General features: G+C 40.4%; 1 protein-coding gene across 4 annotated transcripts in view; it reads left to right on the top strand.

Annotated features, from left to right (window-relative positions):
• The window catches only part of MAST4 (microtubule associated serine/threonine kinase family member 4), a 274,327-nt gene that overhangs the window by 139,714 nt on the left and 120,729 nt on the right, over window positions 1-13,884 (top strand). Inside the window, exon 1 of one of the 4 annotated variants that reach the window (XM_027791261.2) lies at window positions 3,796-3,884. The exons of the other annotated variants lie outside the window; for them this stretch is intronic. Within the exon in view, the coding sequence (XP_027647062.1) occupies window positions 3,838-3,884 (47 nt within the window). The 5' untranslated portion in view covers window positions 3,796-3,837. Of the gene's footprint in view, window positions 1-3,795; window positions 3,885-13,884 lie in introns of those variants that run through there. 4 annotated transcript variants of the gene reach the window in all.

Below are 13,884 nucleotides of genomic sequence, written 5' to 3'. Positions count from 1 at the left end.
GGGCGGGCTTGGTATTTAGGCAACTAACCAATAATGAGCTTAACTTTTGTAATATGTATGAGCTAATTATAAGAAGGCATAAAAGGTGACTGTAAGGCACAATAAACGAAGTCTGCTGATCACTCATATTAAGTGACTGTGTCTTCCCTCCATCGCGACAGGTTTTTTTTTGTTTTGTTTTGTTTTAGGTACCAAAGACTTCTATTTAGTACCAAGAGAGAATGTTTCTGGTCTCTGTCATATTGCTAGTAATAGTAGTATCCTTCTGCTGAAACAAATGTACATTCTAACAGAAAAGAGCAGAATTCCTTCCAGTAGTCACAATACAATAGAAGCCCTAAGGTGAATATCCAAGCATTTTAACTTGCAGGTGCTGCAGATTTCAACTTGAAATCTCATACGTGGTAAATTAAACTTTTTAATTACCACAGATAGGCAGTATTTGTGGTAATTTAATCTTTTATAGTAATAATGCTGTGTTAAAATGATGGAATTGCTTTTATCAACAAAGTAGCTCTCATGATGCCTATTTTATGACAAAGATGAAGAAAATGCTTAAATCACTACCTTTGAGACAATGACCTTACTGTAATCTTTGCAAGTATAATGAATATTATTTATCCTAGGAATAAACTACAGTTGCTTTATGTGAATGAATGAGATTTACTTTTGTGGTACAATGAGCCTCCTTTTTAACTTGCACTTGCTTCCTCAGCTATGTGTTGGTGTGATGATACCTGAGAGGAAGAGCAAACAATTGTTCTGATAAAACTGAGGTCAGCTTTCACTTGCAAGGCTTCATCTAGTTAAATTGCTGCTCTTTTTTGCCCCTGGATATGTGAAGCAGTTATCATTTACTCCTGCTGCAAAAACCCTAAGACTGTAACGGTGGGCAGAATTTGATCTCCTGCTTACGTATTCATCTCTCATTTTCAGTAAATCATGATTTTTCCAAACTTTTGTGTGGATCAGGCAAAATGCATAACAGAATAATTCTCAAACTAAACCTGTAGCTCAGTCTTATCATAGAATATTACTATTAATGTAATGTGAATTGCCTGCATAAATGAGCTCTGGAAAGAGGTTGAATTATCATGGTCTCAAAGTAGACTGTGCGTGCAGTTGCTCATATTTAAGCTGCTCTGCCCAGTTGCCAGGACAGCTCATTCTTCCTTAGAGAAGACAAGCTGGCAGTCTTGTCTTCCTGCAGGTAAAATGTGCCTGCTGCCTAATTGTTTCACAGTAAAGCGGTGTTTAGTGACAGACTATTCTTCTGCATGTGGAAAAAAACCCACCTTGATTGTGAATTTGTCTTTTCCGTCCAGCTCAGTATTAAAATTGGCCATTGGGAGTAATGTGTGCAATTTTTGTATTGTGCTTTTGAAGGAAGCATACCTTCTCCTTCCAAGCTAGTCCTTTTGGTGGTTTGTGTACAGAAATAATCGTGGTACTTCCTGATTCAGTGGAGCTGCCTGTCTTCCTAGGGTTTTACACTGTCTTCTGCTCCCTGTGCCTTCAGTGAAAATTTAACAGCTTTATACAACAGCAATTAAGTACTCTGGTGTTACTTGTTTGTGCAAATATGCACAAAAGTAACAGGGGGAAGTACCTTGCAATAAATGTTAGTATGCACGAAGTTAAGTCCTTTGAACATTATATAAGGCTTACATAAATGTGTGTGTGTGGTGTGTAAACAGTCACAGTTTACCTATTGAAATTTTCTGTCTCTGTCAGAAACAGGACATTTCAGAGACTGAAGAAATCTTATTATGTACAACAGAGATTTTACCAGAGGAGTTTTTAAGGGAACAGTGCTTGGTTTGAGAGGTGCTGAGTAAAGGCAATAGGGACTGCCTGTTCTTGGCAGCTAGGGGAGGGCCAGGAATCTCGGTAGTCATAGCTCACAGTCTGATTCTGACTTGTTAAATTTCTGTTCCTAAATGGCTGTCTCCACAGTCAGGTCATGGAAGAACCTGTAGGCATGAATGGCTTCACCTGATAGTTTCAGTGTTGATGCTGTTCAGATAGTTGATTCTTGTCCTATTTTTTCATGTTGGAGAATGTTTTTTAAAAAAATGATGTCTTGCTGTGTTCTGAGTAAGATTTGAAGAATGTGTTTTGAAAGTACTAGGATTGTGCAGCTAACCAGTCTGTGTGCCTTTGCGAGTCTGGGAAATCACCCATCGCCATTTGTGACCATGAATTTAACCCCATAGATCTTTTATTTTTCTTCTGGGAGGTGGGTAGAACTTCCTTAGGATGCTTGGCTTAGTAATGCTTGCTGGGGCCTCAGCTTAGTAATCAGAACCCAGATGTCTGTTACGTTATAGAAATTGAAATGCATAGTTCTGTGTATCCTTCAATTTTGTTTTCAATATCTGTAAATGAAGGCTAATACAGATTTAAAATACTTGCCGGTAGAAATATGTAGAAGGAGGAAAAGAGATATTTATTAGTAATTTAAAATAATTACATTTATATAATTTAATGGTTGTTTTCTACTGTGTGGTTGAAAGAGCAATCTAGTTTACCAAATCCAGTTCAGCAGTTTCCGTAACTAGCAGATTTCTCTGTGTCTCTGAAACCCACAGCTCTGTACCCATGAATTCAATAATTTCTTCCAAAAATGAGCCAGGGACCCCAAAATCAGCAGCTTCATTTCATTCTTTGCTTTGACTAGTCTGTGGAAGTTGTTCATGTCCAGAGCAGGGCCAGAGCTCTGGCAAAAAATAAAATCAAGTGATTGACATTGTGGAAGACGTACAGATTGCAAATTGCACAGGAGAGCTATGCAGGTAAACTAAAATATTCCAGCTCTTAATTTACTAGAAGTAAGTACTTGCACAGTGCCTTCGCTTTTCATGGTGTTTTATAGAGCATTAAAAAGGACACTAGTCCTCACAGAACAATTCACAGTATTTTTTATTAGAAGAAGAATAACCTCAGACTAATGGAGAGTACATTTAAAAAAAAAAAAAAAAAAAAAAGATCGAATTATGTTAAAACCAGAATCCTACACAGTGGCTTCTATCTAAAACTGTCTTTGTAAACTGTTGTATACTGGTTTAGTCTTAAGTGAAGTTACCATTAAACCTGAAATTGATACACTTTTCTGCAATTTCTAGGTCTGGCTTTCACTCTTAACATTTCTAGATTATTTCCCTTCGAAAATTCAAGTGCAGCCATGAGAGAACCAGAATGATAGCGTTTCCTTTTGTATTAACCTCAGTGTTACAAGAGTATGTTTGTTCTTCAGATGCTTTGGCAATTAACAGGGAAGAGCCTTTTTCTTCATTCAGCGCTTTGCTGTTCTATTACTGCAGAAACTGCCTGTCTGTTTACCAAGGAAAGGGATAATGTGACTTAAACAAGATGGCTAAATCCTATTCAGCAGGATCAGAGGGGGTGGCGAATGTTTGACATTTGATGAGAGAAACTGTTTTAAGTGAAGAGGCATTTTTTTGTGCTGTGGGCTGGCGTAGCGAGGGGGACCTCTCCTTCCCCCAAGGTGCAGTGTGTGCGCGTGTGTGTGTTGACGCGGTGGCTGGTGCTGCAGGATTCCGGCGGTGAGTTACTTGGCATGCAGAACTGGAGGTGCCGTTCGCTTCATAAAATCATCGGTGCCGTGTGCGCTGCCGCTAACCTGAGGGAGGCAGCCGGCAGCTCTTTGTGACAGCTAGGGGTGGAAGGACCCAAACTTGCGGTCCTCCCCCCACCCCCAAGAGATCGTTAGTCCATTCCTTTATAGTGGTTCATTTTGGCTCTCTTGTCATCGCCAGAATGCTGCCAGTGAATGTGTGTCATGGTTACAATAGAGTGTGGTAACACATAACAGCAATGAAAGCCCAGCGGGAACGGCTACAAATTCCAGGGCTGACCTTGGAGTAAGTATTGTCTGTCTTTAATATTTTAATGGTTTCTGCATGATGCTGGCTCTCGTGCAACCAGGAGCTGTTTAACATACGTTTGTGCTGACAGTCTGGGAGCACTGCAGCTCCAGGTTAAAGGAACACGTTTTAAATGCATTGCGGTTGATTTCAGCAAATGTGTGAGCCCGGAGCCGGGATATTGCAGTGCATTCAGAAAGAAAGCATTTCTGCATATTTAAAGTTACCGAATCTCAGTGCATGGAGCATCCAGTCAGCTCGTAGGGGAGGAATCTGTCAGTAGGCCATGGTGTCTTGTCTTTCTCCCCTGCTCTCCCAGCCCTCTGTTACTGTTTGTTTATCCCAGTGCTGCCTTTTAGAAGGGCCTCTTATCTCTGCTGAATAATAGAGTGTACTGCAAGAGATTAAAGCGTTACAGAAATGCTGTTCCTGAAAATCCATCAGGAATGCGACGTATTTTACATACGTAACTACACTAATGAACTGCATTGACATTCTGGAGGATTCCTGATAGTCTCTGCAGTAAGTATGTTTACCTAATTTAGCAGTATGTTTACTTGGTACGCACTTAAAACTGATTAACTCATTTGTGTGCTTTCAGCTATTTAGGGAGTAATGAAAATACGTAATTTTAATGTATAGTGATAGTAAGTACAGTCTTTTATTCATAAATGCCAGCATATGTTTACCCGAGATTTGTTAGTCAAAGCCAAATAATTATATCTGTACGTACATGCCTACAGTCTGCATTGACATGTCAGGCATGTATGTATGCATGTTATAGTCACCATGAGAACTTGCTAATTTTATCTGGGTAAATAGATACGGTTACGTCAGATCCTTTAGTATTCCCTGGGACTTCCCATTCTTGCTGGAGAAAAAAAAACACACCTGAATGCTGCAGATGGCTGCAGTAAAGTTATTTAGCTATGAAAGGTATTATCTCTGACACGTGCCATGTATTAAAGAGAGGACTATAGGTAGGTCTGCAGTGTAGCAAATAATTTATTGTAGTAATCACATGAAGGTGACAGAGCACTTTATTCCAGGGAACAAGTATAGATGTTATATTGGGTTCCCCAGAACTACGTTTCTGAAATGTCAGAGAGAAATTCTGCATTTCAGTCTGGCATGTTATGCTGAGAGCAATGTGTTAGCTGTGAGCGGTCTAAGCTCTAGATATATTTCTGAACAAAAGTAGCATTATTAATTTCTCAGGAGTTTTGGAGGAGGGGTCTTACCAGGAACCTCATAAAAATGGTGTCCAACTCCTTTTGAGATGTGGCAATTTAAATATTTTTAAATCAGTCTTCACCAAATTATGTAATCATCATATGAGAATAAGATCACTAACTGCAAAGGATGAAAAATGATTCATATTACTGTTTTTTCAACATAGGTGCATGGTTTTGTAATATGAGGTAATTGTTTACTGCTTCCTCCTCTTTCATGGTAACCTGAAATAATGACACTTGCTTGGCCCTATTTTGACAGTATTTAATATAGATAAAATTAATTGTATTTTAAATTCAGCATTGATCATTGTTTTTGCTAAAACATTTTCTGGATATATTTATTTTTTTTCATATATTAGACTTTCTTTTGTCATCACACTTGCTACTTTCTAAACTTGTAAAGAAAGTATCATATTTTGGTTGCAGGCACTTAAATGATTCCCACAGAGTTGTTCTCTCATGATTCGTCAGGGTTGAGTCAATGCATATTTAAGTCATGTCTCCCAAATTCTTATTTTCAGTCATCTATAAAAGAACATGTCTGAGGGGGGAAAATCCAACTTATTCCTAGAAATATTCTTTGCACACTGATTCTCATGAATTTTATTTCAGTAAAGTTTAAATATTGGGACTAGAATTGCGTTGTCTTTTTGAAAGAAGTAGTACAGTCTATCTACTTTATATTCATGTCTACATTTATATTCATTACTTGCAGAAAGCTCTTTCAAAGAATATTAAGGTTCCAAAATGAAGCATTCCAAATTTAGTAAATGTAAGAATTAAGGCTGCCTGTCAGCCTTGTGCATATGCACTGTGATAATTTAATAGGTTTTTGCATGTAATCTGTAGGTCTTAAAAAAGCAAAGCTGAACATCAAGTCCTGTAGAGGAACTGAATTGACACTCCAGTGTCGTCAGTCAGTGGGAATTTTTAGATCCGTAGTACGAGCGCAACTGATACTGAATGTCCTGAGAGTCGACCCCCCAACTGAGGCTGATGTGATACAGTAATGAAAATGAGGACGAATCCAAGTACTTCCAGCAGGCGTAGGACTGCCGCCTGCTGTGTGTCTGCCATCCGCTAGAGGGAGCGAGATGTGCTTTGCCGCTGGATGTCACTGGGATTTGTTGACAGCAGGGTGACTTAAGAATCTCATTCTGGGGTCTGAAGTTAGTATCTTCTTCTAATTCAGTGCCAGACCTGTTTTTTTTTCTCCTCTCCTTTTCACTGTTCTGGTTTTATGACATTCCTTGCCCCTAGCTGTCCCCGCGCTCTCCCCCTGCCACAGCCCAGTGCCTTTTGGCCAGCTGGTGCCAGTTCTCCGTCCACCTGGATTCTCCCCTCCCTGCCTCTGATCCTGCTGGGGATTGGTGAGTGGTGGCTGTCTGCATCTCCTGCCTTTGTCTCATCCCTTGCTGTGCCCCTGCTCCCGGGAACAGCAGTGTGAGCACTGGTGGTACAGCACAGGAGCCTTTCCTGGCCCATAGTCAGTGAGCGCCGCACTGACAGACAAACGAAAGGGGGATGCACAAGCGAATGAACAGGGACAAACCGCCAGCTCTGCTGCAGCAGACCTGCAGTGGAGATTAAGAGACAACGCAGATACACTTTAGAAGTACAAAAAAGCCTTTTTACAAGCCTGTGCTGTTTATATGCAAACAAAGGCCTTTCCAGTGCGTGTTGTGGCAGGCCAGTGCAGTGCAAACAGAGTGCCCCAGTGAAACAACAGAAATCTGAGTCTGTTAATCCACACCCTTGTCTGCAGGCCTGCACAGGTTGACTGATGTGAGCCTGGGTTCTGCTTAGCCGTTTTCACAGTGATGTACTGAGCAGTCGGCTCTTAGTGGAGCTTCTTAGCTCAGACATACTGTTGTGCTAGCGCAGCTAGTCTGCAGCTGAAATCAAACTAGTTTATATCCAGCTGCTGGGCTGTGTTGGCAGTGTGCGCCCCTGTGCACCTAGTTCAGGGATTATGCAGGCACAGCCGGCAGGCAGAGCTGCTGAACTTGCCCTAACACAGCAGCCTTGTCAGAAAGCTAACAGCAGGCCCGCCTTTGACTCAGTGCAGGTCTCTGCCAAACTTCGTGTCCTCTCCAAAGCATCTCAAGAAGCAAAGAATGTACAATGTCAAAAAATGTCATCCCTAATCTGTTTTAGAAGCAGTAGTGCTATTCATGCTGAAATGTTCAGAAAAAACTGAACACCTTGATGGGATTGTTCTAAAATCTGGCATGTCATGCAGCTGAAGACAAGGGGTTAGAGTTGGAGCTAGCTGTGCTAAGCATATTGTCCATCTGTGTCTCCACTGCGATCAGGACAGAGTGCTAGTGTTGGCTGGCTGCAATGGTCTGGTATGCATCAGAGCAAATCTTTGTGAAGGTGATCTGGAAAAAGTTCCCTGTAAGCTTCTGCCTTCACTCAGTCTGCTCTGAAGGCAGAGCTCTGTTTCTTTGACAGGTAACTTCAGCTAATTGCAACAAGAGGCATGCTAGTAAACATGGTCGTGGGTTGTTTGTTTTTTTTCAAAAAAAAAGCTTTCTTGCAAGTATTATGGGCACAAGTGCATGTGACCGCATGAGTATATTTTAAAAGAACATCAGTGAAACCTGTCATGGCCTACTGTTCTATTGAAAGACCTTTTGAATGTAGGTGCGCTTGAGGCAACTTCTTGAGGGCACCTTTGAAGCCAGATGCTCAAGTGTGGGTTTACTTTGGAGAGGCTGTTTATATCCATACTTGATTACCTGGATAAAAGACTTGGTATTTGTGAGGGAGCATCTCATAGTGAAGTCAATGGAAATTGATGCTACCTAGCTAGAGCGCTTTTAATTTTTACTAAGCGCACAAATTTTAGGCTCTGAAATTGGAGATCTTTATTACGATTTTCTTATTGCTGATGAAAGTTCATCATCAATTTTAGTATTCCTTTTGTTTTTAATAAATCAGGCTTTCCTATCAAAAACTTTTTAAAAACCCTGAGATTTTTTTCTAAAAGAAAAAAATGTCCCAGTTACATATCCTGTTTCATACAGAATGCTTAACAGTTTGAAACAAGTTACCATTATTTCCCTCCTCTGGGGACTTTGTACACAAGTGGTTCCCAGAGGGAGTCTAACATAGTCAATCATATGCACCAGCACCAGATTTCATACTTGTTTTTATTTAAATCAATTTCATCTGAAGTCAAAAACTGTGTGGCTACTGTCAGTCACTTCATTCAGGACGATGGTAATGTTTTGGTTCTAACCGAAACTCCTTTCATAGCTCCTACGCACATGCGACTTGCTAAACCTTCTGTTCACTAGAGATGACATTATTTTAACTTGCAGTCTCACCCCAAGGAGCCTGAGCCCAACCCCAACAAGCCCCTGCAGCCCATGCAGTCCTCTGTTCGCTTTTCATTTTTGGAGGTAAGCCAGTAAACTTCCATTGTTGATGTTTTCTTCTGCATCCAAAACCTGAAAATGAAAACATGTTTCAGAGGGAAAACTGAAGAAAATTAAATATGTGTTGCTTGACCAGCTGTTGTTCTGAAGCTAAGTATTTTATGGGAAAAAAGTAGAAGGTAATTCATATTTTGAGGCTTAGTAAAGAGATTCAAGATGCTGATGCATTAATTCTGCATTGCTCTGACTGCTTGCTTAGGAACATATCTGCTATTGAAATTCTATAGTTTGCTTCCTGTCATCATACCTCATACTGCATTCTGCTGTGTCAAAAGTTTCAGGTGAGTTCAGAAATGAGGGTGATTCATGAAAGACATGGTTATTTTTTGCATACCTGAGAGGCAGTAGTGTGCTTAGTGAGTTGAGTTTCCAAGGTGCACATATGTTTAGAAGAACATGAAGTCATGTATACTCTATTGGTAGGACTGTTTCTTCTTCAGGGCTAGGAGGGTTTTAAGACTTACTTGTGATACGGTAATGTTTTAGATGAGCCCTGAGCAGCCACATACAACATCCTTCTCACTCTCTTCTTCCTCCTACTCCCAAGTTCATTTGGAAGAATCACTTTTTTGATAGTTGTCAGAAAGGTAGTTATTTTTATGAGATCAGAAAATCATTAATTGATTAAAAAATACTAGGTAACAATTGCTATTATGGTAAAATTATCATAATAAATAAAATTGAAGGATGTTTCTGATACAGGAAAGCGGTTTTATGCCTTTTTTATTTTCTTTTAATGCAGAAAATTAAATTGCAAACCAGGGATCTCATAGGTGTGCGTTACTGAGGTTCTGCTCCACAGGGAAAAAGTAGTTTTTAACCTGAGTTACTAATGAGTTATTGATGTCTTGTGGATTAAAAAACCCACTTTCGATCAAAGGTCTCACTTGATACTGTGAGGATGAAGGATTCTTGGAGAACTACCACCTTATTAAATGACATGAGATTCATTTGTGCCTATTTGGTGCCACCTTTTTAATGTAGCATGGCAGAGGAAAGAGGGGCTTGGATGTGTTGATCTGCTTCAGCATACTTTAAAGTGAAAAACTGATACTTAAGAGTCCTTCTATTAAAGCTTCATGTGGCACTGAAAAATGGAGCAGTATCTTTGTGACTTGCTGGGTGTTTCTGAAGAAATATTGTAGGGTTTTTTTATGTAAACTTGTTAGGGAAGACATGAGATGAGAATCCCTCATTTATGTGTTTTTCAGTATGATTTAAGTAAACATACTTTTTTTTTTTCCTCATTGAAAATGTATGTGATGTTTGTTTAATGAATTATCAGCAAAATTATATATTCTGTGGGGTTTATCTGGTTGGTAGGGAGTACTTGTTAGAACTAGCATTTTCTAATTGGGTCTTTATTTTATAAATCCAGAAGAAATACCTTTCCTTTGCAGGGGTGGAAGTGCTCTTTTTTGGAATGTCAGTTCTGTGGAATCAAATAGCTGTGCACAAATTTCTTAATTTGCATAATGTGCTGCACTGCATCTCCAGATGCATGGATGTCCTGCCATGCAAACTGTGCTATGGACGCAGCCCTCAGTGTTTTTAAGGTCTTTGGAACCAGGACCCTCAAGGCTTTTGTTTCCCCTTGCCATAGCACAATGCTGAGTTTGAGCTTTCCATCCTATGATGGAAGACACTGAGAGCAGACTTTTCAGATGCTTTTCGAAGAAACAGAGCGGAAATTATTGATACCGTTCAATGTAAAGCCTCCTCCACAGATTTTGCTGAAAAATGTCGGAGTTCCTAAGGATTTTGCTTGGGTTGTTTTGTTCTGAAATGTATTTAAAGCTCTGCCAGAATGGTTGCTTTTTTCCTGGAACAGAGATTTTAGAAGTTTGATCCATTGTGGATCTTGGTGCTGTATGTAGGTATAGCTGTAGAGGACTGCTGGTGTATTGAACAGCAAATGTTTTAGTTATTAGTTACTGCTGAAGCTTGACCTGGCTTAACAGGGAAGAACACACGTGTTGGCTTTTAGGGTCTATCGTAATTAGCACTTCCGTTAGCTCAGAGTACTCCTGTGTGTGGGAGGAGAGGAATTACTTTAGCATGACTACTTCTGCTCATATTCAGAAGTATTAGCAAGATGAGAGCCTTATCAGAGCGAATGGATAGTATTTTCCTGTGGTAATTGCCTGGCTCTAACATGCTGGCTCATCTCCCTCGTGGCCTTTAACTTGCGCAGCTGCTCCTTAGGCGGTTGTTTCTGTTGAAGTTCTGCTTATAGCAGTTGTCACATCCTACTGTAGTATACAGTAGTAGTTTAAAGGGAACCTTTTGCCAGCTGGATGATGATGGTGTTTTCAAATTAAACAGTGCCATCCTGTGAATAGAAGTACCTGTGGTAACAAGGGTCTGTTGGTACAGCATGAAGCTGTCCAATTTTATTGATGGTTCTCAGAGAGGTTGGGGGGCAGAGAGTTTTTTTTGTTTCAGTCAGCTAGGCACACATTTCCCATCGATTTTGTATCTGCTGTTTGGGTCATGTGAAGACATTCAACTTCTGCGGGGGTGGGGGCGGGGACTTGCCCCCACTATGTACTATTTTAGTACTAATTAATATAAGCAGCAAATTTGCAAGGAAAGAGGGTAGGTGAGGATAATGTAAATAGCTGATCACAGCTACTAAGAGACTGAAGATGCCCATGCTTCTAACATAAATTTAGAGTGTGTTTCTCTTCGCTCTGAATTGGTGTCTTTTGTGATGGTAATGGGGAATTGTGTGGTAAAAGTATTGGAAGGAGACCAGAAGGAAACGTGAAGTATGAGAAGTTGGAGTAGCTTCTAGTAACAAGGATAAAGGAAGTGGAAATACAAAAGAAAAAAAAAAGTACAACAGCATGCACTTGAGCTTGGTAAGTAGGGATGGTGATTGTCAACATAAGAAATTTTTTGCTCTACCTTTTTCTTTACTGATGCCACTGATACCAGACTTGGGGGGGGGGGGGGGGGGGAAATAGTCTGTAAGACTTGAACACATAATAATGATAGCAGTTTCTGCTGCTGTCTACATGGAACGTAGGTACCAGGGGAGAATGTTCATTTGCTACCTTTGAGTGCTCTAGTTCTTCATGAGCCATATAGGACAGGTGCAGGCTGATGTTTCCTCTCTGCTTAAGTTGTGTGTGGTATGTTGGTTTAGTTTGTGACTTTTCCTGCTTTGGGATGTTTACAGAAATGTAAAGGAATTTAATGCTTGCAGGCAAGATAGGAAAAAAAGCCCTTCATACAGTGAGCTCATTTTAACTTCTGATTATCCTCATTCTCAGGCAGAAGTTTTTAGTTTCTAAAAGCAAAAAAATAAAAATAAAAATAAAGACTGTGGTGAACTTTCCAGAGGGCCTTGACTGAGGAGTGGGAGGATTGCATGAGTGTCAGGTGCCGTGCAGACACAAGTGTTACTGACCTTCTCAGCCTGGTGAGGGGATTGAAAGGATTAATTCCGAAACCTCAGAAAAGAGGTTGGCAAGTAAAAGGAGCCCAAGCTCATACTTTTTTTTTATGGGTTTAATTTTTTTGTTGTGACAGTCCTTTTTCTTTAGGAAAATCCCATTCAGTTTACAGTGTTTAAAACTGTGAGCTGGCAGGATGGTAATTGAGGATTATTAACTACACCTTTTGGTAATGTAGTCTGTTCTTTTGGAAAGCTTGTGAGGGTGCCACGTTAAACAGTGCATTTTATATGTGGTCAAGTTGTCAGCTGATTACATATGTGTTTCTAGGAGCAGCAGCTAGAAGTATGGCTGTCATGGATTAAACCTTACCCTATGGCACTAAATTGAAGCCGAGGGGGAAGTTAGTGTCACCAATAGCTTGGAGCTCTTAGCCACTTTCTGGTATTCAGTATTAGGTTTTTATATCTGGAAATTGCGAAAAAATGTCGTTAGTTATATTTTCATTAAATGTAACCAGAATATATAATATGAATGAATAACAATTACAAGCCAAAGGAAGAATGATCAGATTTTTTTTATAATTTTGTCAAAATAAAAATTACTTAATTTTACCTGAAACTATATTTAAGTTGTTTAAATTTATTTAGCAAATTGTTGAATACAGAAATCAAAACCTAGTCAGTGTTTTCCTGTTCTTCCCCTTTCTCTGCCTGTATATTTTCCCCCTTGCCTGCCCCCCCCCTCCCCTCATTCCTGCTTCACTGAATGGGATAAAGACAGAAAGCTTGAAATAGCTACTTTCTAATAACTGTATTGGTCTCTGTCATGAAACCCTTGGTGAAATGGATGAATCTTACAAAAGAACGAGCAGGAAAGTTTCTAGCAATTTGTTATTGTTGCTCTGAAAGTGAGCCTGTTTAAAGAGCTTTTAAATGTTTTCTAGCTTTGTATGATGCTGTGTGCCCACATGAGCTTATGCACCCATCAGAAAAATACAGGGGACAGTGGGAATTCAGTTTGCTGTTCAGCTTTTGCATTATGGAAGGCAGTAGTATCATTTGTAAACTTAGCAATATTCCTGCATTTCAGTGGGGAGCGAAGTGGTGTGGTCAGTCTTTATTTGTTCTGCCGCGTGGTGCAGGATAGCTGGGCTGGGGCACTTGGGGCAGCTGCTTATGGGAAAATTGCCTCTGGAGACTTGCACAGCTGAACTGATGGCTGAAACCTGTTACCAGTCCTGTCCTTGCCCCTGTCGCCACGACTGTGTTCCTACCCTGATTATTCACGGTGAGAGAGAACAGGACTGTCCCAGGAGGGGAGTGGGGAGGAAGCAAGGGGGCAGTTTTCAGCGTCACGAGGGGCAGCAGCAGTGGTGCTTGGGCTGGCACTCCACCAACACGAGGGCATCTCCTTTGACAGCGCTGTGCTGGAGCTCTGAAAGCTACTGGCTCAGACCTGGGTAACAGCTAAGGTGACAGCTGTTGTACGTACTGGTTAGTGTAAGCGTATAATTTAGATACGTCAGACAGTCAGTACTGCAGAAAAGGAAGTATTAGTATTCCCTCCGTGATGGGGAGTGGCTTGTGCAGAAGTGTGACATAGTCCTCTCAAGGTAGAGCAAAATTCCTGTAGAGGAGTTAGCAACTAAATTTGGACCTTTCTGGTCTCATGGTACTTTCTTTACTTTTGTGTGATCTACTGTAGAACTGCTAGTGCTTGAATTCATAAGGTTTTATAAAAGGCATAGGAGGAGCATATGTCAGAGGACGCTTCCTTTCCCTGTGTCTCAGTGCCACAGCTGACATACCCAGGGATGCTCAAGCAAACATTTTTCTTTAAAATTTATTCCCACCTTTGCTTTCTGAGGTCGGTACAAAGTACATTGCTGTTAAGGTTGTCCTGAAAGATGAAG

Source organism: Falco peregrinus, chromosome Z (assembly GCF_023634155.1).
Source record: "Falco peregrinus isolate bFalPer1 chromosome Z, bFalPer1.pri, whole genome shotgun sequence".
NCBI lineage: Eukaryota > Metazoa > Chordata > Aves > Falconiformes > Falconidae > Falco > Falco peregrinus.
The sequence above is the reverse complement of the archived record's forward strand: the minus strand, read 5'-3'. Positions and strand labels throughout refer to the sequence as shown.